General features: G+C 41.2%; 2 protein-coding genes across 2 annotated transcripts; both read right to left on the bottom strand.

The window, feature by feature from the left end:
* Window positions 1-2,126: 2,126 nt before the first annotated feature.
* LOC306716100 (nuclear factor 7, ovary-like) lies at window positions 2,127-4,728 on the bottom strand. The gene is made up of 2 exons (XM_079186666.1): window positions 4,591-4,728; window positions 2,127-4,067 (listed from the first exon to the last, which is right to left on the bottom strand). The coding sequence occupies exon 2, from the start codon at window positions 4,048-4,050 to the stop codon at window positions 2,671-2,673; it is 1,380 nt and encodes a 459-aa protein (XP_079042792.1). The 5' UTR covers window positions 4,051-4,067; window positions 4,591-4,728; the 3' UTR covers window positions 2,127-2,670.
* Window positions 4,729-6,248: 1,520 nt separating this feature from the next.
* Window positions 6,249-9,721, bottom strand: LOC306716099 (nuclear factor 7, ovary-like). The gene is made up of 2 exons (XM_079186665.1): window positions 9,584-9,721; window positions 6,249-9,507 (listed from the first exon to the last, which is right to left on the bottom strand). Exon 2 carries the CDS (start codon window positions 9,488-9,490, stop codon window positions 8,108-8,110), a length of 1,383 nt encoding a protein of 460 aa, XP_079042791.1. The 5' UTR covers window positions 9,491-9,507; window positions 9,584-9,721; the 3' UTR covers window positions 6,249-8,107.
* Window positions 9,722-24,890: the final 15,169 nt, after the last annotated feature.

The raw sequence follows: 24,890 nt of genomic DNA, 5'->3' as shown, positions 1-24,890 counted from the left end.
GCCTCACAAAGCCACTAGCACGGCTGCAGACTCTTGGTTTTGTTTAACATCTAACTGTTGTCATTAACCATAGAATGTTGGCCTTTCTATCCAATAGCGACAGTAGAACACTATGAGGAAACGAGAGGAGGGAGATGGGAGATGAAATGCAGCAGAAGGACCTCCACTAGACTCAAACCAGGGACATGGTGGTGACATGATCAGTGCTTTAACCCTCAGACCACCAGGACGCCCCCGGTGGAGCTATATCCTCTTCAACTCATACAACCGATGTAACCAGAATGCATCAGAGCCGCTCTTTGTCGAGGTCATTTTGTCTGTTTGTTATTCTGAGACGATATTGTTTCCTCACATCGTGCAGTGCTGTAGTATCATCATGATTATGAATATGCATGATTATCCATGCGTGCACGTCAGTGAATTCCTTGCCTAGTTTCTATCAGCCCTCTGTTTCTCGCTCTCTTTGCCCAGCTGGATTCTCTTGTAAAGACATTTGAAATTAATTTCAAGCCTCAATGAATGCAAAGACTTCTCCGACTGGGAATCTGTGCCTCTGTACTGTATGTTCTGGAAGCAGAGTAAGGGATACGTATCTAACGAGGAGCCTGCCAGATCGCTGCCTTTTCCCCTCTGGCATGGAAGCTCCAGAGTCACTAAAGCAGAGCGTGAAAGTATGGATGCGGCAGACGTTGTTTTACATTCTCTGCTGTCAGGACCTGGGTCTTCATGTCCATGACAGCTGACTGGCCACATCAAGGTAACCACCACAGGACAGATGGAAAAAAACAGGAAAGAACATTTACAGAAGATGAAATAATAAAGAAAAAAAAGATTCGGGGCAAATGTGTCCTGCAGGTTATATAGAATCTATTTAGAATGAATCTATTTCATTCTTAATTTACTAAAACCGCATTCAGACTTTAATCCAGTTTCAAAAAAGAGATCTTTTTCATTCAAAGGGAGCCATGGTGTTTATGTTTTCATTTTTAAAGTTGAATAAAGTTTGCTAAAGTTTCACAAAGTCTCCTGCACATCTTTGTGGGATCATCCCTGAAATGCATCTGCAATAAGGAGAGAAACACACCCCGTTAAAGACCTTTACACACCGGTGAATAATCGACACACAAATGTGAATTACTGGGCTGCAAATATTACGTGTTTCTGGCTTTTATTGTGAAAAGTCAAAATGGAAGGAGTGGATCTGGTTTGTGCTGCTTTAAACTAGATTGAAAGGAGTGATGAAGTGTACCGTCTCTGTTCGCACTACGGAGCCGCATAGTTTGTTTTATAATCCTCATAAATAAAGGCCCAACTCGACCCCCGTCCGCACAACTTGATTGGTTGAAGCCTTTATTCGCAGATAGCTCAGACAAAACGATCTTGTCCAGACAAATATTTTGTTGCTTTTTTGCTTCCTAATATTTGCTTCCTGTCTGAAAGTTCTTATGACGAAAACGACAGTGAGAAATATTACATTTACGTGCGAATCAATCTCTAAAAAAAAAAGGCATTAACACCCCACACTGACTGCAGCCTGCGGCCTCTGTTTAATAAATACACTTCATACAGAATGTTTCAGGGCACCATGTGTCACATCTGACCCTGGAAAAGAATGAATGAATCTGAAGAGCAAGAGGGAAAAAGATGAAAACAGATCTAATATCTGAGGGACATTTTTCCAATCCTGGGATATAGGCACAGAGCGGGGCCAGGGGACGGACAGTAATCTTAGGGAGAGATAAAGGTTGCAAAGAAGGAAGGTAAAGTGATGATGTATGTCAGGTCCTGGAATTGGACTAATGGAAGAGACTGCATGCCTTTGTACCTGAGGGACGCAGGCCTGTCTGAGAACAGGAGAGTTCACGGGCAATGAGGAGACTGGATGGCAGACAAAACAGAGAAAAGGCGGAACAATGGAGGAAGTGAGACGGGATGAGGGAGACACAGAGAAAGAGGGTTCATGTGGAAAAAACAATGGTTTGCTTGGATTACTTTCCCCACTCACAGCTGTCAGCGGCAGACCTAAAGGGTCCCTGACAGTTTCACGTCTGATAAAACATTTGATCTTTGGACTGCGACGAGATGAGAAAAGTGAGAGAGAGAGAGAGAGAGAGAGAGAGAGAGGGAAAGCGTGGTCATAAAACAGATGGGACGAGTGAAAGGAATCTCATAAACCCTAGAGACCAGAGAGCGAGAGAGCAACAGACAGCAGTAGTGAACAATTATGCACAATCAGTTATTGATTATTTCTACTTTATTTGAATCTCATCAGCTTCCACAAAGTGATTGCTGGTCTTCATGGCTCAACTGGTCAAAATATGAATCAAAGAATAACACATTTTAAATTACACAGTATCCATAAAAAGGAAAAGGGTAAACAAACCAAACAAAGACCAGGGACAAGGAGAAATAACTGTCCCAATGAAAAGATCAAGATAAGACAAAACATTACAAAAATGAAACTCTTTGGAGGTACAGTGTGAGACCACATTAGTGCAGCTTAACTACATACTGAACACTTAAACATGTTTTTTGAGCAGTAAACAAAATGATAATCAATCAATGCTGGTGTTATATTGTCATGTCTTTTTATAAAAATGTATAAAATATTTACAAAAACTATAATATTTCATAGGTTGGGTATAGTAAACCTCTTTGTCTCTAACTGCTCTATTCAACTGTCAAACAGACCTTCAGCGGTAATATCTTTAGTTCATGAACAGAACCAATGTATGGAAACATCCTCTCAGTGAAAGTGTGTGTGAAGGTGTGTATGTGTGTGTTAGTATCAGGATCAGAGAACGACAGCTTTCCTCTGTTCCAGTCCAGATTCACTCTGATCCTCTGGAACTTCTTCTGCACTTTGAGAACAGTGAGTGGAGCTGATGATGACCGTGTTAAGTATTTACCTTTATAGAACCATATTCCCCATAATCCAGATTGTATTTGTCCCTTCCTCTGGACAGACTCTGCTAACACACCCAGATACCAGAATGTACTGTCTCCTACCTCGACATCCCAGCTGTGAGTCCCTGAGTTAAATCCCTCAGAGCCCAGAACAGACCAGCGTTTATCAATCCTCTCTGGATTATTAGGAAGCTTCTGTCTCTCTCCTCGTCTCACACTGGTCAGATCTTCAGACAGGATGAGGTCTGGATGAGCAGTGTTTGGGTCCAGAATCACAGGAGTGTAGGAGACCATGTCCTTCATCTTGTTCCAGATGTTGAAGGCCAGGTTGCCCAGGTGTTTGGCCTCGTCTATCAGAGCTCCTGAGAGCAGCTGTGGATCCTCCAGCAGGGGGCGCTGCTGGACTCTTTCCACTGCAGCCTTGTAGTTGTTCAGGAATGAGACGTCTTCAGCTCTCAGCTCGTCCTCTGTGGCTCTGACTGTGTCTGAAAGAGCTGCTATCTCTCTGCTCAGAGCCTCCATCTTCTCCTTCATCATCTGACTCTTCTGCTCCTCTTCCTCCCTCAGTGCAGCCATCCTGGCCTCCTCTTCCTCCTCTAGAAACTGGTGAAGCTTCTTAAACTGCTCCTTAATCTTCCTCTCTGTGCGTCGGGCCTGGACCTTCATGTGTTCTGCTGTTTGATCAGACTTCACTTTAACTTCTTCATAAACCTTTAACTTCTCCTTTAAGGGCTCCAGAGCTTCCTGAAGGTTCTTCTTGTGTGGTCGAGCAGCTTCATCGATGGGTCTGAATCTGTGGTCGCTGTGTTTCTCTGAATCTCTGCAGACGAGACACACTGGCTGCTGATGGTCCAGACAGAAGAGTTTGAGTTTCTCAGAGTGCAGACTGCAGAGAGGCTCTGAAGCTCTCTGATCTCTCTCCTGTAAGAAGGACTCACACAGGTTCTTTAACACCAGACTAACAGGTGGATTTGACGTTGAAGATCTTCTCTTACAAACTGGACACTCCTGAGTTGGTTTCTCTCTCCACCAGCTCTTCAGACAGTCTTTACAGAAGCTGTGGCTACATGACAGAACAACAGGATCTCTAAAGACTTCATGACAGACCGGACAGCAGAGATCCTCCTCTGATCTGGAAGCCATTTTGTCTCTGAGTGAAGCTGAAAACACAGCAGACAGAAGGTACATCAGTCATGGCTCCAGTTCATGGCAACTTATATATTTACAATTAATTAAATTCACAATGTGACAATTAATAATGTGACATGAACGACCAGATGTCACACATTTTTTATTTAACACACACATAGGCTAGACTTTATATATTTTATGTGTGAAGCACTACAAATGTAGGAAAAAGTGATGCATATTATATATGACTGATTGGTATATATTATATAGACACAAACACAGTCCTGTCTATCTCGACAACAACATGAAATACAGTTAATTAGTGCTACATTTCAGAGAATGTTCTTATTGACATAATAATTTGACATCCGCAGCTGTTTGCTTTATAAACATCATGTCAGGATTAAAACCGTTGAATTAGATGAAGCTGATAGTCAGTCAAAAAACATGAACGTCATTAAGTAATGCGGTTTGAACAGAGCCTTACGAGGAAATGAGAAAGACCCTCTGAAATCTACTTCATCTTTGAGTCCTGACTTTAGTCAAACTCACATTCAGTGTGTGGAGCGTCAGCAGGTTGAAGCAGCAGTGTTGTAGTTTTCCTCTTTTCTCTCCTGTAGATGAACTCACTCAGAGGAAGTTGTTAGTTTGGTCTGAAGGTGAATCTGATCGTCTCTCTCTTTCAGTCTGTGTCTCTTTAGTGAGGAAGAATAACAAGATGTTTCCTTGTTTGTCTCAGGTGAGGGGTGGAGCTTTGGCACACCTCTGATGATTGTTGTTGCTTAACTGGCCTCACTTGTAGCACAGGGGTGTGTTTCCAAACCACAGATTCACTGCTGGATAGGTAGACTGATGGTGTCAGTGACAGCAGCTATGGAATATCATCGGAAATGGAACTCTGAATGTGAAGGGCTACACTAGGACATTTTGGAAGAATGTTATTCACTCTACCGACAGATATCAAGGATGGGTCTGTTTCATTTAGACTGTGACACAACAAGTCTCTATAGGTTCACTCATGATCAATCATGATTATGTCCGAATATTTCAATAATCAAAACACATGACAATATTTGTCCCTCTCCCTTACTATTCATTGAAATAATGTAACAGAGGTTACAATACTGTAACCCAGGTTCTATGAGCACAGGCAGCGCCCCCTCTATGAGAATACTCTCATCCAATGCATTCGTCCACTGGACATTTGGATGCTGATCGTCTCTCTCTCAGTCTGTGTGTCTCTTTAGTGAGGAAGAATCACAAGATGTTTCCGGGTTTGTCTGAGGTGAGTCAGGTGAGGGGTGGAGCTTTGGCACACCTCTGATGAATGCTGCTTAACTGTCCTGACTTGTAGCACAAGTGTAAATCTGTGTTTCATGGAACATTAGATTATTAATAGAGTGATTCGGTTTGTAACTGTTTTTGCGTTTGTGGGAAAATAAATCCTTTTGATTTTGACTTGAACCAGCTGTTCTGTTTTGGAGGCGGTTGAGAAGCACATTGGGGGGGGGGGGCGATTCTCACTTTGAACAGAAGTTCCGTTTCCCAAACAGCACACACGCTACGAACTCTCCCCGCAGCGTTTAGCTAGCTACTCCCTACCGATTCAAACAGGGCTAAAGCAATCGCTACGGGGATTCTTATATGTATTGCCGTGGATATGAGCCCTACTCTGAGTGATAAACCAGGCTATACTAACATGCTTCATGCTATTGAGCCCTGTGACACTACTCCCTCATGAGCCCATTTCTTCAGACCATAACTCCTGCTTAAAGAAAACAAAAGCCCAAACGGAGAATCGAATGTCCGAAGCTCCCGCTGTTCCTCTGTCAACAGACGGCCGGACGTCACCGACTACACAAAGCTTCAGACCTTCAGACCCCTTCAGAGTCTCACCAGAGGATTTGGCATTTCTGCTTTTTTGCAGTATTGAAAACGTACCGAAACGTACCGAACCGTGGCACCACTGTATCATATTGAACCGAACTGAGTATTTTGTGAACCGTGAGATGGAAAAATGATTTAACCCCGCTGCTGAGTCTTTCTAAAATATCGAATATCGTCAAACAGAACTTGTCTTTTAAAAGTATTTATTCTTGCAAGAAGAGACAAAGTTACACAGAGTCACAAAGAGTCTGTAGAAGTGTGCGCTACCGCTTAAACACACAGAGTTATAAAGAGAGGGACCAAGCGTGGAGGCCTGTGTACTGGAGCTTCCTGTTTCAGGTGGTGCAGGCCGTGGCAGTTAAAGAAGTATAAGAAGTGCTTTATGTGTAACAAGAGACACACAGATGCATACGTTTTATTCTTCAGGCGTAGAACATGTGAACATACAACAAGTACTTGTTATCCAACAGGAAGAAGAAGAGGACATGTGTGCAGGGAGTCAGCTGCATGGATCACAAGTTACATGATGCAAGCTTATGATAGCTTGTTCTACAACGAGTTATAAAGTTCTATTTCATAACAATATAAGATACACATAAGAATATCCAAACTTCAATTAAACAATCAGTAAGATACCTTTGAGCATGTGCGTTAACACAAAGGGTGAAGGTGTACTGAGTTCAGAGCAGTGCTTAGGCATTTACACAATATACTAAGTAGAAATATATCAAGTAGAAATGTACCATTACAACTGTTACACCCCTAATATATATATATATATATATATACATATATACATACATACATACATGTATATATATATACACACATACATACATACATGTATATATATATATACACATACATACATACATGTATATATATATATATATCCACTATATATATATTGTACTAGTACATCATCACTACCAAAATTCTGCTTAATTAATTCTGCTAAAAACCAAGAAAATACTCTTTTTTGTTCAGCATGAATATTTAATAATCTTAAATGTTAAATCACCAGCATTACATGAAGTCTGAACCCAAACTGAAACATCCACCTGAAAGTTGAAATGTCCATGTTTAGAACTCCTCTGACTGAATAACTAACAGCTGAATTCCACTGATGGTGACTGAAGGAAAAGACTTTCACAGACAGAATCTTCTGTTCTTCATTACATCAAGTAGAACATTCCTGATTTGATTCTTTACTTTGAGCCAATCAGCTTCCACAATGTGGTTTCTGATCTTAGCACACAAGTAGAAACAATCCAATAATTAACAAAAATGTAAAATGACACATTACCAATAAAAATAAACAATCAAAAAATACAGATCAGCGACTAAGTAAAGTCATTTTACAGTTGAAAAGCTGGACAATAGAAAGCTGTACAAAAAACAAATTGTCAAAGTAGCAACAGAAATAAAAAAGACAACAAATATATAAATTAATCAACATAAGTACTGTATATGTTTGGCACAATGAGACAGCAGGAGCTCTTGTGCAGCTCAAAATCGTACCGCACACTTACTTGTGTGTTAGTGTGTTAGTGTAACAATGTATTGAGCGAGAACAGGCTCCAACAAAAGATTCAAATTGCCACCTCAACAAAATGCCTCTGTGACATGAAGAACTCACATGTACTTTATAAAGGTATTGTTTTCTACAATCCCTCAGTGATGGTTTTAATAATCAGCAGCAATCTATAATAAATGATATGCTTATTCTACATAAACTACTAAACCTATTGAAAAAAACAGAAATTGAAAATGACATTAGTAATTTCTTATTATCTTTGGTATTTTTGTCATATACAGATATGCAATGATGACTGCTGGGTAATGTGTGTGTTGAAGTTGTCCAATGTCAAGTTTATCTGATCACGTGAGACGACACGATGTAGCTATCGGCGCAAAATCTGTGAAGACTGACAAGATGAGCACATCGTGGGCCTAACGGTGTGTGTGCTTCATATGACTAGTAACTAGCATGCACTTGGGCCCGTCATAACTACCGTAAGTCACTGTATCTTTGTCATAAAATATACAAAGATAGACCATTTAATTATGCAGTCGGTGAGGTTAGGCTCGGATCTGGGGGTGATGGGACACATATAGAATTTAGATTCAGTGACTTTTACCTTTTATGAATAAACAACATAATAAACATAATCATCCCCCTTCATCTTTTAACTGCCACATAGACCTCCGGTGGTGATATCTTCAGTTTGTCTTTAGTGCCAATGTAAGGAAACATCCTCTCAGTGAAAGTGTGTGTGAAGGTGTGTATGTGTGTGTTAGTATCAAGATCAGAGAACGACAGCATTCCTCTGTTCCAGTCCAGATTCACTCTGATCCTCTGGAGCTTATTCTGCACTTTGAGAACAGTGAGTCGACCTGGTGGTGACAATGCTGAGTATTTATCTTTAAAAAACACTATTCTCCACAATCCAGACTGTATTTGTCCCTTCCTCTGGAAAGACTCTTCTAACACACCCAATGACCACTCAGTATTGTCTCCAACCTCGACATCCCAGCAGTGAGTCCCTGAGTTAAATCCCTCAGAGCCCAGGGCAAACCAGCGTTCATCAAACCTCTCTGGATTATCAGGAAGCTGCTGTCTCTCTCCAAAACGCACACTGGTCAGATCTTCAGACATGATGAGTTCTGGATGAGCAGTGTTTGGGTCCAGAATTACAGGAGTGTAGAAGACCATGTCCTTCATCTTGATCCAGATGTTGAAGGCCAGGTTGCCCAGGTGTTTGGCCTCGTCTATCAGAGCTCCTGAGAGCAGCTGTGGATCCTCCAGCAGGGGGCGCTGCTGGACTCTTTCCACTGCAGCCTTGTAGTTGTTCAGGAATGAGACGTCTTCAGCTCTCAGCTCGTCCTCTGTGGCTCTGACTGTGTCTGAAAGAGCTGCTATCTCTCTGCTCAGAGCCTCCATCTTCTCCTTCATCATCTGACTCTTCTGCTCCTCTTCCTCCCTCAGTGCAGCCATCCTGGCCTCCTCTTCCTCCTCTAGAAACTGGTGAAGCTTCTTAAACTGCTCCTTAATCTGCCTCTCTGTGCGTCGGGCCTGGACCTTCATGTGTTCTGCTGTTTGATCAGACTTCACTTTAACTTCTTCATAAACCTTTAACTTCTCCTTTAAGGGCTCCAGAGCTTCCTGAAGGTTCTTCTTGTGTTGTCGAGCAGCTTCATCGATGGGTCTGAATCTGTGGTCGCTGTGTTTCTCTGAATCTCTGCAGACGAGACACACTGGCTGCTGATGGTCCAGACAGAAGAGTTTGAGTTTCTCAGAGTGCAGACTGCAGAGAGTCTCTGAAGCTCTCTGATCTCTCTCCAGTAAGAAGGACTCACACAGGTTCTTTAACACCAGACTAACAGGTGGATGTTCCTTTGAAGATATTGTCTTACAAACTGGACACTCCTGAGTTGTTTTCTCTCTCCACCAGCTCTTCAGACAGTCTTTACAGAAGCTGTGGCTACACGACAGAACAACAGGATCTCTAAAGACTTCATGACAGACCGGACAGCAGAGATCCTCCTCTGATCTGGAAGCCATTTTGTCTCTGACTGAAGCTGAAAACACAGAAAGTACATCAGTCATGGCTCCCCTCCCTCCTCTACTAACTTCACTGTTTTTAGTCAAACTCACATTCAGTGTGTGGAGCGTCAGCAGGTTGAAGCAGCAGTGTTGTAGTTTTCCTCTTTTCTCTCCTGTAGCTGAACTCACTCAGAGGAAGTTGTTAGTTTGGTCTGAAGGTGAATCTGATCGTCTCTCTTTCAGTCTGTGTGTCTCTTTAGTGAGGAAAAATAACAAGATGTCTCCTTGTTTGTCTCAGGTGAGTCAGGTGAGGGGTGGAGCTTTGGCACACCTCTGATGAACGCTGTTGCTTAACTGGCCTCACTTGTAGCACAGGGGTGTGTTTCCAAACCACAGATTCACTGCTGGATAGGTAGACTGATGGTGTCAGTGACAGCAGCTATGGAATATCATCGGAAATGGAACTCTGAATGTGAAGGGCTACTCTAGGACATTTTGGAAGAATGTTATTCACTCTACCGACAGATATCAAGGATGGGTCTGTTCCATTTAGACTGTGACACAACAAGTCTCTATAGGTTCACTCATGATCAATCATGATTATGTCCGAATATTTCAATAATCAAAACACATGACAATATTTGTCCCTCTCCCTTACTATTCATTGGAATAATGTAACAGAGGTTACAATACTGTAACCCAGGTTCTATGAGCACAGGCAGCGCCCCCTCTATGAGAATACTCTCATCCAATGCATTCGTCCACTGGACATTTGGATGCAGGTAGCCAACCAATTAAGATGTGCCTTCCAAAGCAATTAGAGACACAACATTATATAAGGCAGCTCACACAGCTGTCTGCCATTCTACATCCTCCTCAGCGAACGGCGTAAAAGCAGCAAGGCACCAATGCTTATAGATCTAGGGTTACAATATTGTAACCTTTGTTTTAACTCACACAGGCTCGATTAATTCACGTCCTGCCGACACAACATCGACCCAACCACACTGATCCTGACCCGCTAGAGGTTAATCGCAGCAGCCCAACTACTACTTTATAACCTCGGCTGCCACAGTGGACACCCTGCACACGACATTCCCCAGTACATCAAGGAGCTCGGGGACATGTTGGTGTATCATGCCCAGAGGATGGGGGGTCCTGGGCATCACAACAGACAATACACCCCACTCTTTTCACCAGTCCAGTCTTGTCAAGCTAGCACAAACCCTAAAAGGTTTCCGAAATGTCCAAGAGATAGAACCGTATGAATATCCACCAGAACTGCAACACAGGCTCCTGTCTTCAGTGTCTGCTGCCTCGACACACTGCCAGATGTCTGCTAGAGGGACCAATTGGCCTTAAAAAACTATGGCGGGACAGGCTTGGGTGGACTCATGGACTGCCGCAATGGTCATCACTTGCGGGAAGTCCCAGCAAAAGGATCCCAGCAAAGGTGCACCAATGCCATATTATCGTCACCCTCATCTACAAACAAAGCTTGTACCTCAGCAGGGATGACTGGAGGCAGCGGCGGAGAGCTGCCGACTCGGGTGGTGACCTCGATTGGCATTGCATCGAAGCATTGCACCGAATTGTCGCACCGAGATCCCACAGCTGCTGACAGCGAATCTCAGGCTACGCTCGGCAGGTCGGGCAGGCTGGTGGCTACTGAACACCGCCCGGGCCTGGGCCATTGCACTCGAAGCAGGCGATGGGGCCGGAACATTACGGGCAATGCTGAGATTCTTGAAGTGGCGACTCCATCTGCAGAGAGAAGCAGTCAGTTGGAAAATCGCTGGGTTTTAGAATGGCGGACAGCGGTGAGTGCTGCCTTATTTAATGTGTGGTCTGCACGTATTCGGGTAGGCAAATGGCTACACTAAAGCAAATTTTCAGTGGGCGAACGCAGGCTCGTGATTGGAGGACAGTATTACCCAGTAGAGGACGGCACCTGTGTGGGTTACAACACAATGTAAGACAGCTTATGAAAACAGCTTAGTTAAAATAAATGTCATGACAAAACCAGTGAGGTGTTTATGGGAGAATCGCAATGATTTGAACAGGAGACAGGCTGCTCCAATTACACAGGATTTAAATAAATTACTTTGCCTTGTTCAATGATTAGAAAAAAATATATATTATTAATTTAGTCATTCAAGTTTTTTTGTTTGTTTTGTCTTTCCATTGACTGAACATGAAAAACAATACAAAAAATAGCGACAACATACTGTCTTTTTCTTCGCCACCAAAGGTCTTTGCTCCGAACAATATGAAGTCTGGAATGAATGTCATGAAGAGCAAGAGGTCATCATATTGCTCCATTATTCATCAGGGCATTGTAAAGTCAATGTAGAGAGAAAAAGAAGACAGATACTGAGTGGGGTATTAACAGTGGAGGGTGTACATCCTTAAGAACAAAACATACGTGCAGATACTTGGGGGCTAAGAATGATGGGAAATACAAATGAAAAGAACACAGAGGACAGAAAAGAGGAATCAGAGACAGAGGTTGGACTTTAATGCCACAACATGAAGAGATCAGCCTGCTGCTTTTTGTTGACTGCTTCCATTGGACAGATGACCCAGTAAATCCTTCCTCTGTTGCAGAAAAATCATTACCACTGGGAGACATCTCTCCGACTCTTCTAACACGCACACAATGACTGAGAGCCGAATGAAATAAAGACTTTATTCTTTTAAAGCCTTTTCAGAGTGGAAAGCAGAACTGTCTTTGGGGGGAAAAGGGAGTCATTCTTTGAAACCAATATAAGTCCTTCACTTGGTATTGAACTTCACTGTGTTTTCATTTGAAGTTCCACGAAACATATACTGAACGTTAAGCTCAAAGTTATACGTTTTAAGAGAATCAATATCTGGATATCCAACCCTGATTGGAAATCTGTACGTAGATCACATTCAGTATGACTTGCCTAACAGTTAGAAAACATTTATAATTGTTGATCAAATATAAACCATTAGCTCTATAAATTGCTGATCAGCTTCAAAAAGCTGTTAAGAACCATTTCGTAGGCTGAAATATCTGGTTGGGTGTGAATGGTTCTTTATAAACTGGATATACTTTGAAAGCATGAAAGACAATGGAGCTATCTGAGCCCTGCGAGAATATAAAAAGCCACAGTAAAAAAAAAAAATCAAAGCACTTGCATCAGCTTTATTCCACTTTAGGCTTAATGGGGTATGACCGACTTATTGATATGTGTTGGGAACTGACTTCATACACATTCTGAATCCTGTTGAGCATCTTTTTTTGTCCCTCAGGAAGGCTGGGCACAGGTGGGAGAGCCTATTTAATCGAGTTAAAAACACCAGCCACAGATAAAAACTACAGCCCTAAATCCAGTGATGGTCGCAGTAAGAGGTAAAAATCTATCTTTGATGAGGAAGATAATCATTGCAAAGACAAAGCACCTGCTGTTCCCAAACTAGCTGTGATGCAAACTGCTGACATTACCTTTGATGGGATAAAAGATGAATAATGGACAACTTTTGAAATGTAGATCCAATAGATAATGATGCAGACCGCTAAAAAAAATGCATATACTGGTAAAAGGACTGTAGATTGTATGTCAACTAAGCTACACCACTGGTGCTTGAGGGTGAGTCTGGAGCAAGAGGCACATTATTTAGAAAAGATACATAACTATAATAACTTCAATACCCACGAACCCAAATCTAGTGCCAGAAACCAAGTTCGATGTTGTCCTCAGGATAACAGAAGCGGACGTGTGACTGGATACATTTCTCCCCATTACAACCACAGAGGTGCCCTTGAGAAACACCCTTTACTCCCAACCGAGGGGCTCGGTGGCCAGCAGATAAGACTGTGGTTGTACTGGTCTTACTGTGCAGCTTCCAGGTGTGAATTTGATCTGGCGTTCCTGCAAAAGAGAGCTGTGACACTGTGATACGGACAAAAATGCAGGATCGGATATTGGCGAGTACGCAAGTATATGCACTGATCAAATATCCTGTTATCATTTAATTTATCAGCAACACGTGTCCGACACTACCCGATCTGTAGTGTAGAGCGTGTACCATTAGCCATAGCTGGGAAAATGTCAGCAATATTTTACACAGAAAAAACGGTAAAACGGTGGCATGTTTTCAATGCATAGGTATCAGATCTGCACTCGGCATCGGCCAATACCCAAGTTCAGATGTCAGAATCGGTAAAGAAAAAATTATTTCTCTCAACATCTCTAATCAAGGTAAAAATAAATTCTGCAATTATGATGTTATTTGCTTAGTGCAATACCTAACCGTGAATAGTTATTATTCAACGTTAGTAATGAGCACATGCAGGTAACATTAGAAAAACTCAATTCAGTAGTTTTTAATTATGCTACCAAATTTAAAGGGGATTACGTTACATTTCCTAGAGATCGATATCCGTAGTTCTGGCAGCACAAAAGCTTACAAACAATGATTTTGGTAGACGGTAATCAAACACAAGCTTTCACTATTCCTTCAAGTCTAAACAGTTTAAATGATTAAATTAAGTGGCATTTTTTAAGACACAAAATGGCACAATTAAATAAAAAGGTGTCCTCCAGGTATTTCACAACTATAATGAAATATGTCTTACGTTTCTATTTAAGGCCATGTGCTTCGTTTTGCCTTCTTGAAAATAACCACCACGAGAATCATTTCAGCTTCAGTCTGAAGCAATAACAACTTTTCTATTTTGGACACTTTATATTATATTGAAATCAACAGAAATTAACAGTCAAGGTTTCTCTCTGTGCGCTGCAGTTTGCCAGTTCATTGATCACACACACACAGTGTGGACTGTAAATCACATCGAACGTGTAACTGCGTCACACTGACACACCTGCATGCTATCCACCCAGCTTTTCAGAACAAGCCGTGGTCATGGAGACTTTATTGATGTCTTGCTAAACACCTGACCGGCTGCTCTCTCTGGGATTTCCCGAGGCTCGTGTGGGTCAATGTATTGACATAAAGCCAGACCCCTGGGGTTGTTCTATACTTTGAAAAGCAGATTGAAGGCACAATCTGAAAGGGAGCTGCTCGTAATGACTCTCGGATCGGAGCAATCACTCAGCGAAGTCAAGTAATTGGGCCCTCCAGTAGATCACTTCTGATGTTAATGTGACTGATTTGTGTAATTATTGCATAATATATTCCCCAATTTAAAGCAGAAAAAAACAAATTCTCTAATAATAGAAGCATTGTGCAGAGCAAGCACACATTTAAGTTCTCCTCCTGCTGCCATGTCTTATCGTTTTACACCTTAAAGCAATATAGTGTCTGCGCAGAGAGTTTGAATCTGTTCAGGTGCAAAATAATATCAATGTCTATTTTCATTTGTATAGTCTTGACGTCTATATTAATTTCAATGTCAAATAGTTGGCCCCCATGCAGACAACAAAACACAAAAACAGAGTAGCTCGTGGTAACAGTTAGTCCAGACCTCAAGCCTCAGAACATCGTTACCCATTTTCTCCGATATCACTTCAGCGCTCAGCAGCTGTGAGTGGTCCTGATGGTTGTAACAGTGAACCTGGATAGGCTCTGAGGTGTGTGGGGATCCCAAACATGTTTCATTCGAAACACATGTCAAATTGACGCTGATGAGCTTTAGTCCTTCCACAGGAGAATGTGACAACAGCTCTTCTCTGCAAATCCATCTGTATACATCTTTTAAACAGACTGCTCTCTGTTAGGAAAAACAGATTCTTTAGTTCATGTTAATCGTTCAATGCTACTGAAGCCTGACTAGATGATAACCCTTCCTCTACGATACTGATCCATTCATTAACAGAGAATAGTTAAAGGTTGTCCAGTAACAGTATTGACTTCATCACATTGATAGCCTGTCTGGAGAACATGTGGCTGATCGATAATCAACAATGGTATGTATCAATAGCTCCACATTATTATAAGGCACTGAAGTTATTGATCATTCCTGTGGCAGCACAATAATGGAATGATTTAAAAAGCATGACCTTCGGCTGCTTTGTTATTGGAACAATAATCTGTTGTCCCATTATTTGAAGCTTTCGGCAGCATAAATATTTCTCTGTCAACACAACACAACACAAGGGAAATCTCTCCTGATGATGATTTTTTTAAATTGGTTTGAGTTTCACAAATGCTAATGAGCTTCTTCTTGCTGCTGCTGTTGAAACCTAATCCTGTATCCCAGAATACACCTCACCCATGCTGCCTACAGTGTTGTACAAAGAATGACTCCAGAATCAGCTTTATTGGCCATGCATGCGCACACAAACTCCGGTTTACACATTGCTCTCAACGTACATACATGGAATATACAAATAAACAAGAAAAATATAACAAGTACATTAAAGACAACAAAGTAGAACAGAGGGACTAAGCATAAACATTTAAATAATACTGTATGTGCAATATAAATATAAATATTCCTACTAAAAACTGGTTTGTCTCCTGATGGCTGCAAAAATATGTTTTATTCGTATTGAAGCTTTCAGGGAGACCAACTGATGTTCACAGGTCTTGACTGCTGATTATTACGATCGTGTGGAAATGTTCTTTACACAAATTAACTTGAATCGGCCTCACAGAGGCAGGGAATTAGGGAGCAGGTAAAGACATTTTAATTCTCCCTTTATGTGAAGAACTTTGAATTGCCTTGTTGTTGAAATGTGCTCTACAATTAAACTTGCCTCTTTGTGTATGATTCGACCGTTTTTGGACATATTATAACCCCCAAGAACTACCGACCCTCATACACATTGTTCCTATCATTCAGTAACAGATTCTGAGACGAGGCCACAGTCAAATGAAATAAATAAGAATACATTTGAATGCTTTTTGCCATAGCTGTCTGCTTTGAATATTTCAACTCGTTGTTCAATCTTTTCTCACACTGAAGCACACAGCGAAACACATCCAGGTATTTCTGTCTCAGGGGTTTAGATCTATGATATCTCTCTAAGTCTCCAAGATCTCCTGGAGCCAGAAACAAGACACTTCCCTGCAAGAAAGAACCCAGCAACAGTCTCCACACACCTTAACGCTTAACAACAAGTAGCAAGTACATGTATTCAGTTATACTGGCTTCATGCGGCAGAGCCTCGAGGCTTCTCACACACCGAACCTGTTTGTTCGGTTCAATTAAACTGTGTTTAAAGTGCTGCGCATTAAGGTTTGTCTAAAAGCTTTCACTCACACCTGTTGCACTCTTAACTCAACCCAGATGCTTCTTTTCAGGCGTCCTGGTTGTTTAGTTTGAGCGAAAGTTTGAGAGCAAAGAACATGAATTTAAACTATAAATAAATCCATCTATCCACAAAGTATAACCTAGATTTATGAAAACAGACAATGTAACACTTGATTTTCCGACCCCGTCTCATACAACTAAGATGCATCTTCAAACACGTTTTAAAACAGTCACAGTTTAAAACACAGGTTTAACGAACAAAACAAAAGAAACGCAACCAAACTACCTATTTACGTTGAAGTAAAAACATCACGCTTTGACTTAAAATGACGATGAAATTCAAACACAACAAAAGTACTTTGTCACACAGGACACCGACCGCGGTCTCCTGGTTAAGGCTCTGTGATTTCTGAGCAGCAAACCTTAAACAGACTTTGCACGACACATTAGAAACTAATTTGTCACAAATCGAAAGCAAATGTAATCCACGACGAAACACAACTATGGAGGTGTCGTCACTGAAGTACACAAGATGTGACAGATAAATCAACAATGACTTCTCGCTTCACACGGGGAACAAACCGCGGTCTCCTGGGTCAAAGATCGTGTTTGTGAGCCTCCAACTCTAATAATAAAATGCCACAATATACAGAACACAAAATGAATATACATACGATATTACTATGTAATATTGATGAGCATTTTAAGAAAAACTACAGATTTTTAAAAGTACAGAAAAATACACCACAAAAACAACTTAGTTAACTCGCGACAGATGCACAAATATCCCCCCCCCCCCCCCCCCCACACACACACACACACACACACACACTCACTCACTGCACCACGGGAACAGGCGCACCACCATTACATTCAGATTGCTGGCCAGACTTCCCAATTGGTGTTGTTAGACGACATGACTCCGCTTTTCACTACGGAGCCATGGAAGTGGTTGAGGGATGATTCACGGACGCAGCAGCTCTGCTCAGCCAGGAGACACATTCAGCCAGACTCCAGAGACGCCACTGAATACGCTGCACACCACACTGCATGCTGGCAGCTGTCACATTTGTTGGCCACCTGCCTACACACACACCCTCACCCTCACACACACACACACACACACACACACACACACACACCACACACACACACACACACACACACACTGTCTTTGTGATTTCAATGAGAATGTTAAGAACACACGCGCACAGAGCAGTGATGGAGGTGATCCAGAGAACAACACTGATCTCTCCGCCCCTCAGAAGAGCGCTGAGCTCTGTAGTGATTGATAAACACGTTACTCTCCCTCCCACGCTGTCACACACACACACACACACACACACACACACACACACACACACACACACACACACACACACACACACACACAGTAAAGGTCCTGCTTTCAAGTTAAAGTATCAGCAGTAAAAGTACACAAGTATAATAAGCTTCATGTAGTTAAAGTATACGCAGTAAACGTCAAAGCTCTTTTCATTCATGATTCTCAAAATTCGACCAATCAACTTGGCTTCTCTGTCCTGTGAACCAATCAATTACTGGATGTTCTTTAAACATGTGACTCTTTCATTGTTGCTTTCAGGCCCTGTACCTTTCAGACCCACCACTACCATCATCATCATCATCATCATCATCATCAGTTTTGAATCAGGAGGTTCTAATTCACCATCAGCGTCTCGACTCCTCTGTGATCCTGACCTTCTTCTTTCCATTCAAACTCATTCTAAATCACCAAACCGCCTTCGTCGTCGTCATCATCGCAGTTCTAAAGAAATATAGTGATTACCTCTTCTAATCATCGCTCATTCAGATTCACTTTTGCAAAGTGACTCAAAGTTTCTCACTGTGGGCACAGGACGAACAAGGCGACAGCAAGAAAGGATGATAGGATCTGCAAGCTTATCGAGCTGACACACACACACACACACACACACACACACACTCCATTTAATCATGTCGGACATGCATGTCCTCACAAACACACCTGCCGTTGGTCTCATGACGTGTGAATTGGTCTCAGCTTCTAGACCGGTGCGCTCCGATGTTCATGCTGTCAGACGAGTCACTGACGTTCACATCGTGTGTTACGGTGCTGGAATCAAATCCCACACGCTGACGTTACAGCATCAAAAACACGTCAAACGCATTACAAAGTCTACGTTATCGGCTTTCTAATCCCTCTGCAGTAAACACTTCTGCTGTGTGACTGCACCCGTCCAGTCGCGTACATGCGTTTGATTCTGTGCATTTTAAAGTTACTGTATTTACAGTAAACAATCCTCCGCTGTGGCTGTTTGCTGAAACAAAACAAGAATCAATTTGCTTTGATCAAGTCAGACTTCTTGTGTTAGTTGAGCTGAACTTCAGAAGTGAAACCGTACTCCACGACTCGTATTCATCAAACCGCTGGAAGTAAAATATTGAACGAGAAAGAAAAAAGTTAAAAGAATCAAAACTCCCAAACTGAAGAATAAAATCTATTTATCCAATTTTCTTGTGACTTAAAAATACTCCTCAAGTAGATTGTACATAACAGCGGTACAGTTACACAGCTGAGGGTTTACAGAGTATTATATTTTAGATGAATACTTTCATTTTGATGGATGTTACACAACTTTTGCATCAGTGCTGCAGTCAACAAGAGTAAAGATGCATCGATTGTTCGTTATCACTTTCCACACACTTCACTTTGTGTACAGAATAATTCTTATGATCTGTTTCCTCTGATGAAATACATAAGAAGACATGTCACACAAATACAATGATGAAATAAATTAATATAACACTTCAACATGCTTAGTATTTATAACTCAAAATAAATGTGATGATTAGCTTTTATTCTTCAATTTTCCAAAGCTCTGGGATTTTAAGTTTTCTCTTTCATTTAGGTCCAAAATGTCTTTTTTCAGCGGTTTGATGAATAATAATAAATGATTCAATAAAATATAATAATAAAATATATCTAAATAATAAATAGCCCTGTAAATTGTCCCGCTGTGGGACTAATAGAGGATTATTTTATCTAATCTCAATTTTACCTTTTCAGCGGTTTGATGAATAATAACAATAAATAACAATATAAATATAATATAATAATAATCCTGTAAATGTCTCTGCTGTGGGACCAGTAAAGGAATATCTTAATTTATCAAAATGTTCCTTTTCAGCGGTTTGAAAAATAACAATTATAAATACATAAATATATCAAATATAAATATAATAATAATAACGCACAGCAGCACTGAAACTCTCCCACACCGTCAACGACCAGTTTCATGGACTCCACGCTGAATCACTGAGACTGATACCTCGTCCTTCTCCCACTTCTGCTCATTTCAATCATTTTTTTAATACCATCATTATTACTCATTCTGCTCAGAAACTGTCTCACGCAAATCTACACTTACTCTCCTCCGAAATGTTCTTACAGTATCTATTCTCCCTCCAGGGTAAGTGGAACGAGCCTTAACATTATGACACCACCAATCAGTGTGAAGTAAACAAGACCCGCGCTCAGCAGCTGAGGGTGGAGAAGAGGCTGTTTAAATACATTATTAAATGAACACGGCCCATTCCAGCTAATTGAAGAGCTCTGGGCAACATCTCGCTTGGCATGTGGATCGCTTCCGCCATTGTCGCCGCGGATTGAAGCAATAGTTTATGATTTATTATTTTCCTTCATGCAACGGATATTTTCCCACTTAATCTACCATATCTGTTGCCCAAAGCGCCCATGTGAATAAAAGGCAGAGTTCATTTTACCGCTGACTACATTAGCCGGAGTCGCACGTCTCTGCTGGATGGGGAACGGGTTGTGGAATAGCACTAACTCAAAGATCGCATTATGATTGCTGCTTTAAGCGATGTTAGTGCAAAGGATGTGGAATGATTTGAATAATTAGCCTGTTTCAGCGCCAGAACGCAGCCCGGTTACAGACGGGTGAGAGGTGGATGGGCTTGGCTGCTGGTGTTAAGAGGGAGAGTCCGAATAATCGCTCAGTGAGGAGCCGATGTTACATCCATGCAGCCAATCAAAAGTCCCCTTAAGGCTCATATTAAAATAATGCTGAAACACCATTCCAACTCTTTGTTTGATTCGATTCAGAGCATCTTTCTGTCCCTCCTGCGCAGGCATGCCTTTATTTATTTCATGCCGTAATGATTCCAGGATGACAAGATGTTCAACGGGTAGATAGAATATAAATAATGAGATATGGAGAAACTTATTCTACCCATTGTATAGCGAATGCAACACTACTACCGTCACAAACAATGATTTCAACCGTCCTGAAGTCAGGCCAAACTGTCAAAAATGATATAAGTTATCCTTTTACTTTGGTGTTGTCATCTATAGTTATTCACACACAAACAATTCAAATCATTAGGAAGTAAATTATTGTATCTTTAGTTAAATATTTGCTTTGAATAAAAAAGAAACCTTGATATAAGTATTTTTAATCATGTATTATAAGCTGCTTAAGCTAATCGTTAAATAGGTCATAATTTCCTCTCTGCTCCTCTCATAACTTTATTTCTTCAAGTTTCTCACCAAAAAACGACATTTTACAACATTCCATTCCAAAGTATCATGAATTTATAATTGACCTTTTGCACAGTAGTCATTTTTACTGAATAGAGCTTGAACGCATCATTGTGTAACTCAATGCAACCTCTGTTAACGTTAGCTGTTAGCTCCGTTATTTAGCGAAGCAGGACTGAGCTGCACACCGGCTGCTAACAGCTAACAGCTAACGTTAACTATATAGCCACAGATTTGTTCATAATTTAACATCATCAGGGGAACAAATAGGCTGCGCGAGTGTTGGAACACAGGTGGGTTGTACTAGTTTTGCACATGTGAAGTCAGGCGGATTGTAAATTAGCTGATTATTAATATAATAACTTCATATCTGATTTGTACATGGACTGGTGTATTCTTCAATACCGGTATCGGAACTTTAATATGAAGACATTGCAGGAGCAAAGAGAAAATACTGATTTACAAGGGCTGCTGGGTAATTAAGGCTCTGAGGATAGAGGAGGCCGTAGACAGTAAAGTCCTTCCACTGATTATACAAATAGCCACTCATTAGCAACTCCACTGATAAAAAAAAACCAACCCTTGTCCATTCCAATCAGAGTGTAAAGAGCATAAAATAAATACCCACAATTGTTCATAAAATGTTCTGACGTCATGGTAATGTGTTGCAGCAAAGTGCTGTCCCATTCATATTTACACTATTTGAAGCCCTCCCAGTCGCTCACACTCGACCATTGACCAGGTGACGTCGGTAAGTCCCTGAGGGTTCAGGGTTTAAGGCTTTAGGGGGGACACTGGGATTGGGCCAACATTTCGGATTTGGACTCATGATGACACTAGGAGCTCCTTTCAGCCTCCGGCAGGGGCGGAGCAAGGCGTTTAAAACATTCGGGGCTCAGTGTAAACCTAGGGGGGTTCCAGGCTCATCCTCCCCGAGGGGGGTCCCCCCCTTTTTTAAGCCATTTTAAATTTGATAAAAGAAAAAACATTTGGGAAAAACATGATAGTTGGCAGGAATAAAAAACAAATCACGCCGTGAACCTACATCCTGTTTTGTATCTAGTTGTCCTTCAACTGTTTTCATCAGTCTGAAAATGTTGAGGGTGACTCGTTTGCACTTCTGCCCTCTAAAAAGAGGCAGAAATAGTGTTCTATACCATAATAATCTGGGCTGCCCTTATTACAAATCAAGCACCCCCAACACGGACCCCCTCCCCCGGATGTTTTGTGGACAAACAGTTCATTTACCTGCACATGAATTTACCGACCTTATTATTTCCCATTATTCGACACAGGGAAAAATCTATTGAGAGGAAGTCTGGGGAGAAAAAAAACTTGAGTTTGAAGTTGAAGCCACTATCTCATATCTATTGAAGCAGCTCCTGGCATGTTGTTTTCTTTACTTTGCTTTATATCTGCATTTATGATTCAGCAGGTGCAATTGAATTCCCTTCCGCTCCATATTATATCCACTTCATCATTCATATCATCCCGTGGGAAGGAAGGTTTTTTGGTTTTCTTTCCTCTCACACTTTTATCTAGTCTGAACAGGAAGTTAAATAGTGAAACGGCTGTTTGGTCTTGGAATGATAGTGTTTGTTTTTGGGATGTATGTTGTGTTTATTCCCTCTTATTATTTTGGTCCACTCCGACAAATACACAAAAGCTGCAGCAGCACCTTCAACCGAACCGACCGAAGCTCTGCATCAACTCTGACAATCAGAGAGAGAATCATCACTCACTGATGTTCACAGACTCAAACCAACAAAACGTGATTATCAAAAAAAGAGCAGCCCTATCTCTTTTAAATCTCTTCTCATACCTCTTTGTGTTTGATTTTGCATATGTTAGTATGCACTCACTTGCATTAAGGTTACATCCAATGCATACGTCCAGTGCCTGAGACAAAATCTAAACTAGCAGTTTTAAAATGAACCTTTATTGGGGGAGAAAAACGAGGGAAGTTAACAACGACAAAATAAAACTTTTAAAAAAAGAGTGCAAGAAAATGTGATTCCCACCAACGTGGTGCTCAATCTCGGCAGAAAGAAACGAAGGAGTAATTATTCCAATCCATTTTATCAGCTGGACTTCCTCTTGATTTTGCGGCTCCCATCTGTGACCATTTCGCGAGCAGCAATTTGCTTCCTTCCTAATTAACATTCTGCTGAGGTCCAGCAGGGTGTCAGAGGGGACCTCTAAAGCAGGAAGCAGATGGCGGCTGAGCCCAATCATTTCCCATTGTCGATGCTGTTGTGTTTATGTGAAGGTAGTCAAGGATACCGCCTCGAATCGGTGTGTTTTGGGTGATGTCACTTGACGGCTCTATGACAACGTCAAACGTTAACTACTTTGCTCAGGATACGGGACCTGAGAGGACCAAATAACTACTTTTAAAGGGGAAGTGTGTAGGATTTGGTTTGTCCATTCTGTGTTAGAAACCATGTGTTATTTTTAACACATCTGTTTTAAAAGTGTAGCTGCTGCCCTCATGAGCAGAGTTACTGGTTTAGTCTAATGTCCCAGACAGGTTGTGTTGCTCTTTTCAACCCCTACTTATTCCATGAAACAATGAGAATCAAATATATGTTTTTAAATGTATCATTCAGGTATGTCAGCATAATAAAAATAATACCTAATAATCTACCAGAACATTTTCAGATCGAGGTGAAACTCATTACTGGCGTCTCCTGTTTTCACCCTCCACTCCACAGTATTATTAGTGACACATGTTAGAAATGCAAATAATCCATTCTGTCATTTCTTTTGCAGAGCTAACGCTGTATGATATGACACGTTAGCATAATTCCAAAAGAACCAATTTTCTCGAGGTTATCACAAGTGAAGATATGGTCAAAGTTTTACAGAAGCATGAATCTCATCCTTCTCAGATAAATGAAACAACGACTGCAGTAATAAACCAAATTCAACTCCATTAGATCAGTCTACATGGGGATGAAATAAAACCCTGTTGATGGTTCTTTGTTCTCTGGATCCGACTTTGAATATAATGTCATCGTTATTTTTTTTTTTTATGTGGGAGGACACGTGCTGTACATCTTAGTGTGAATGCAGCTTTGAACCTGCCTTCATTCAGTCGGACTACCAAAGAAAGCCATGAAGTCAACAGAGCTTTATTACACCTGAACCCTCCTTCATTTCATCATACGTATTGATTCAGAGAAAGATAAAGAAAGAGTCAGGATTTGTCTTCAGTGGTCACGACACTGTGGTCGACTCTGTGTTAAAGATCAGGTTTTAGGCTTCTGGGCTTCAAAGTTAAGTCAGGCATTTTCTAAAGTTTTGGGCCACATCGTAAGAAATCTGCAGTTTGGAACTGAATACGTTCAATTAGTGATAGCTATGGTTATGGTTATATATAGTGTTCATGACGAGTAAACCGCCACTGATACTGGATGTTTGAGGCTGATAATGATATAAAAATTGGAAAATTAAAAAAAAATTCAAAACGGAAACAAATTAACATAAACAAACCTGCTCGTTTTTCTTCTTTTATTTTGGTAGTCTGGTGGTTACGACGCATGCCACAAAGCTGCAACTTCCGGAGTTCGGCGAAAATGCCTCAAAAATGATAGTCAGTGCTCACTGTTGTTGGACAAAACTTAATAACAAAGACACTTCTAAATGATTTCCAACCTAGTTTGACTTTT

This window comes from Pholis gunnellus (genome assembly GCF_910591455.1).
Source record: "Pholis gunnellus genome assembly, chromosome: 3".
NCBI lineage: Eukaryota > Metazoa > Chordata > Actinopteri > Perciformes > Pholidae > Pholis > Pholis gunnellus.
Note: the sequence above shows the minus strand (reverse complement) of the source record. Positions and strands in the feature narration are given on the sequence as shown.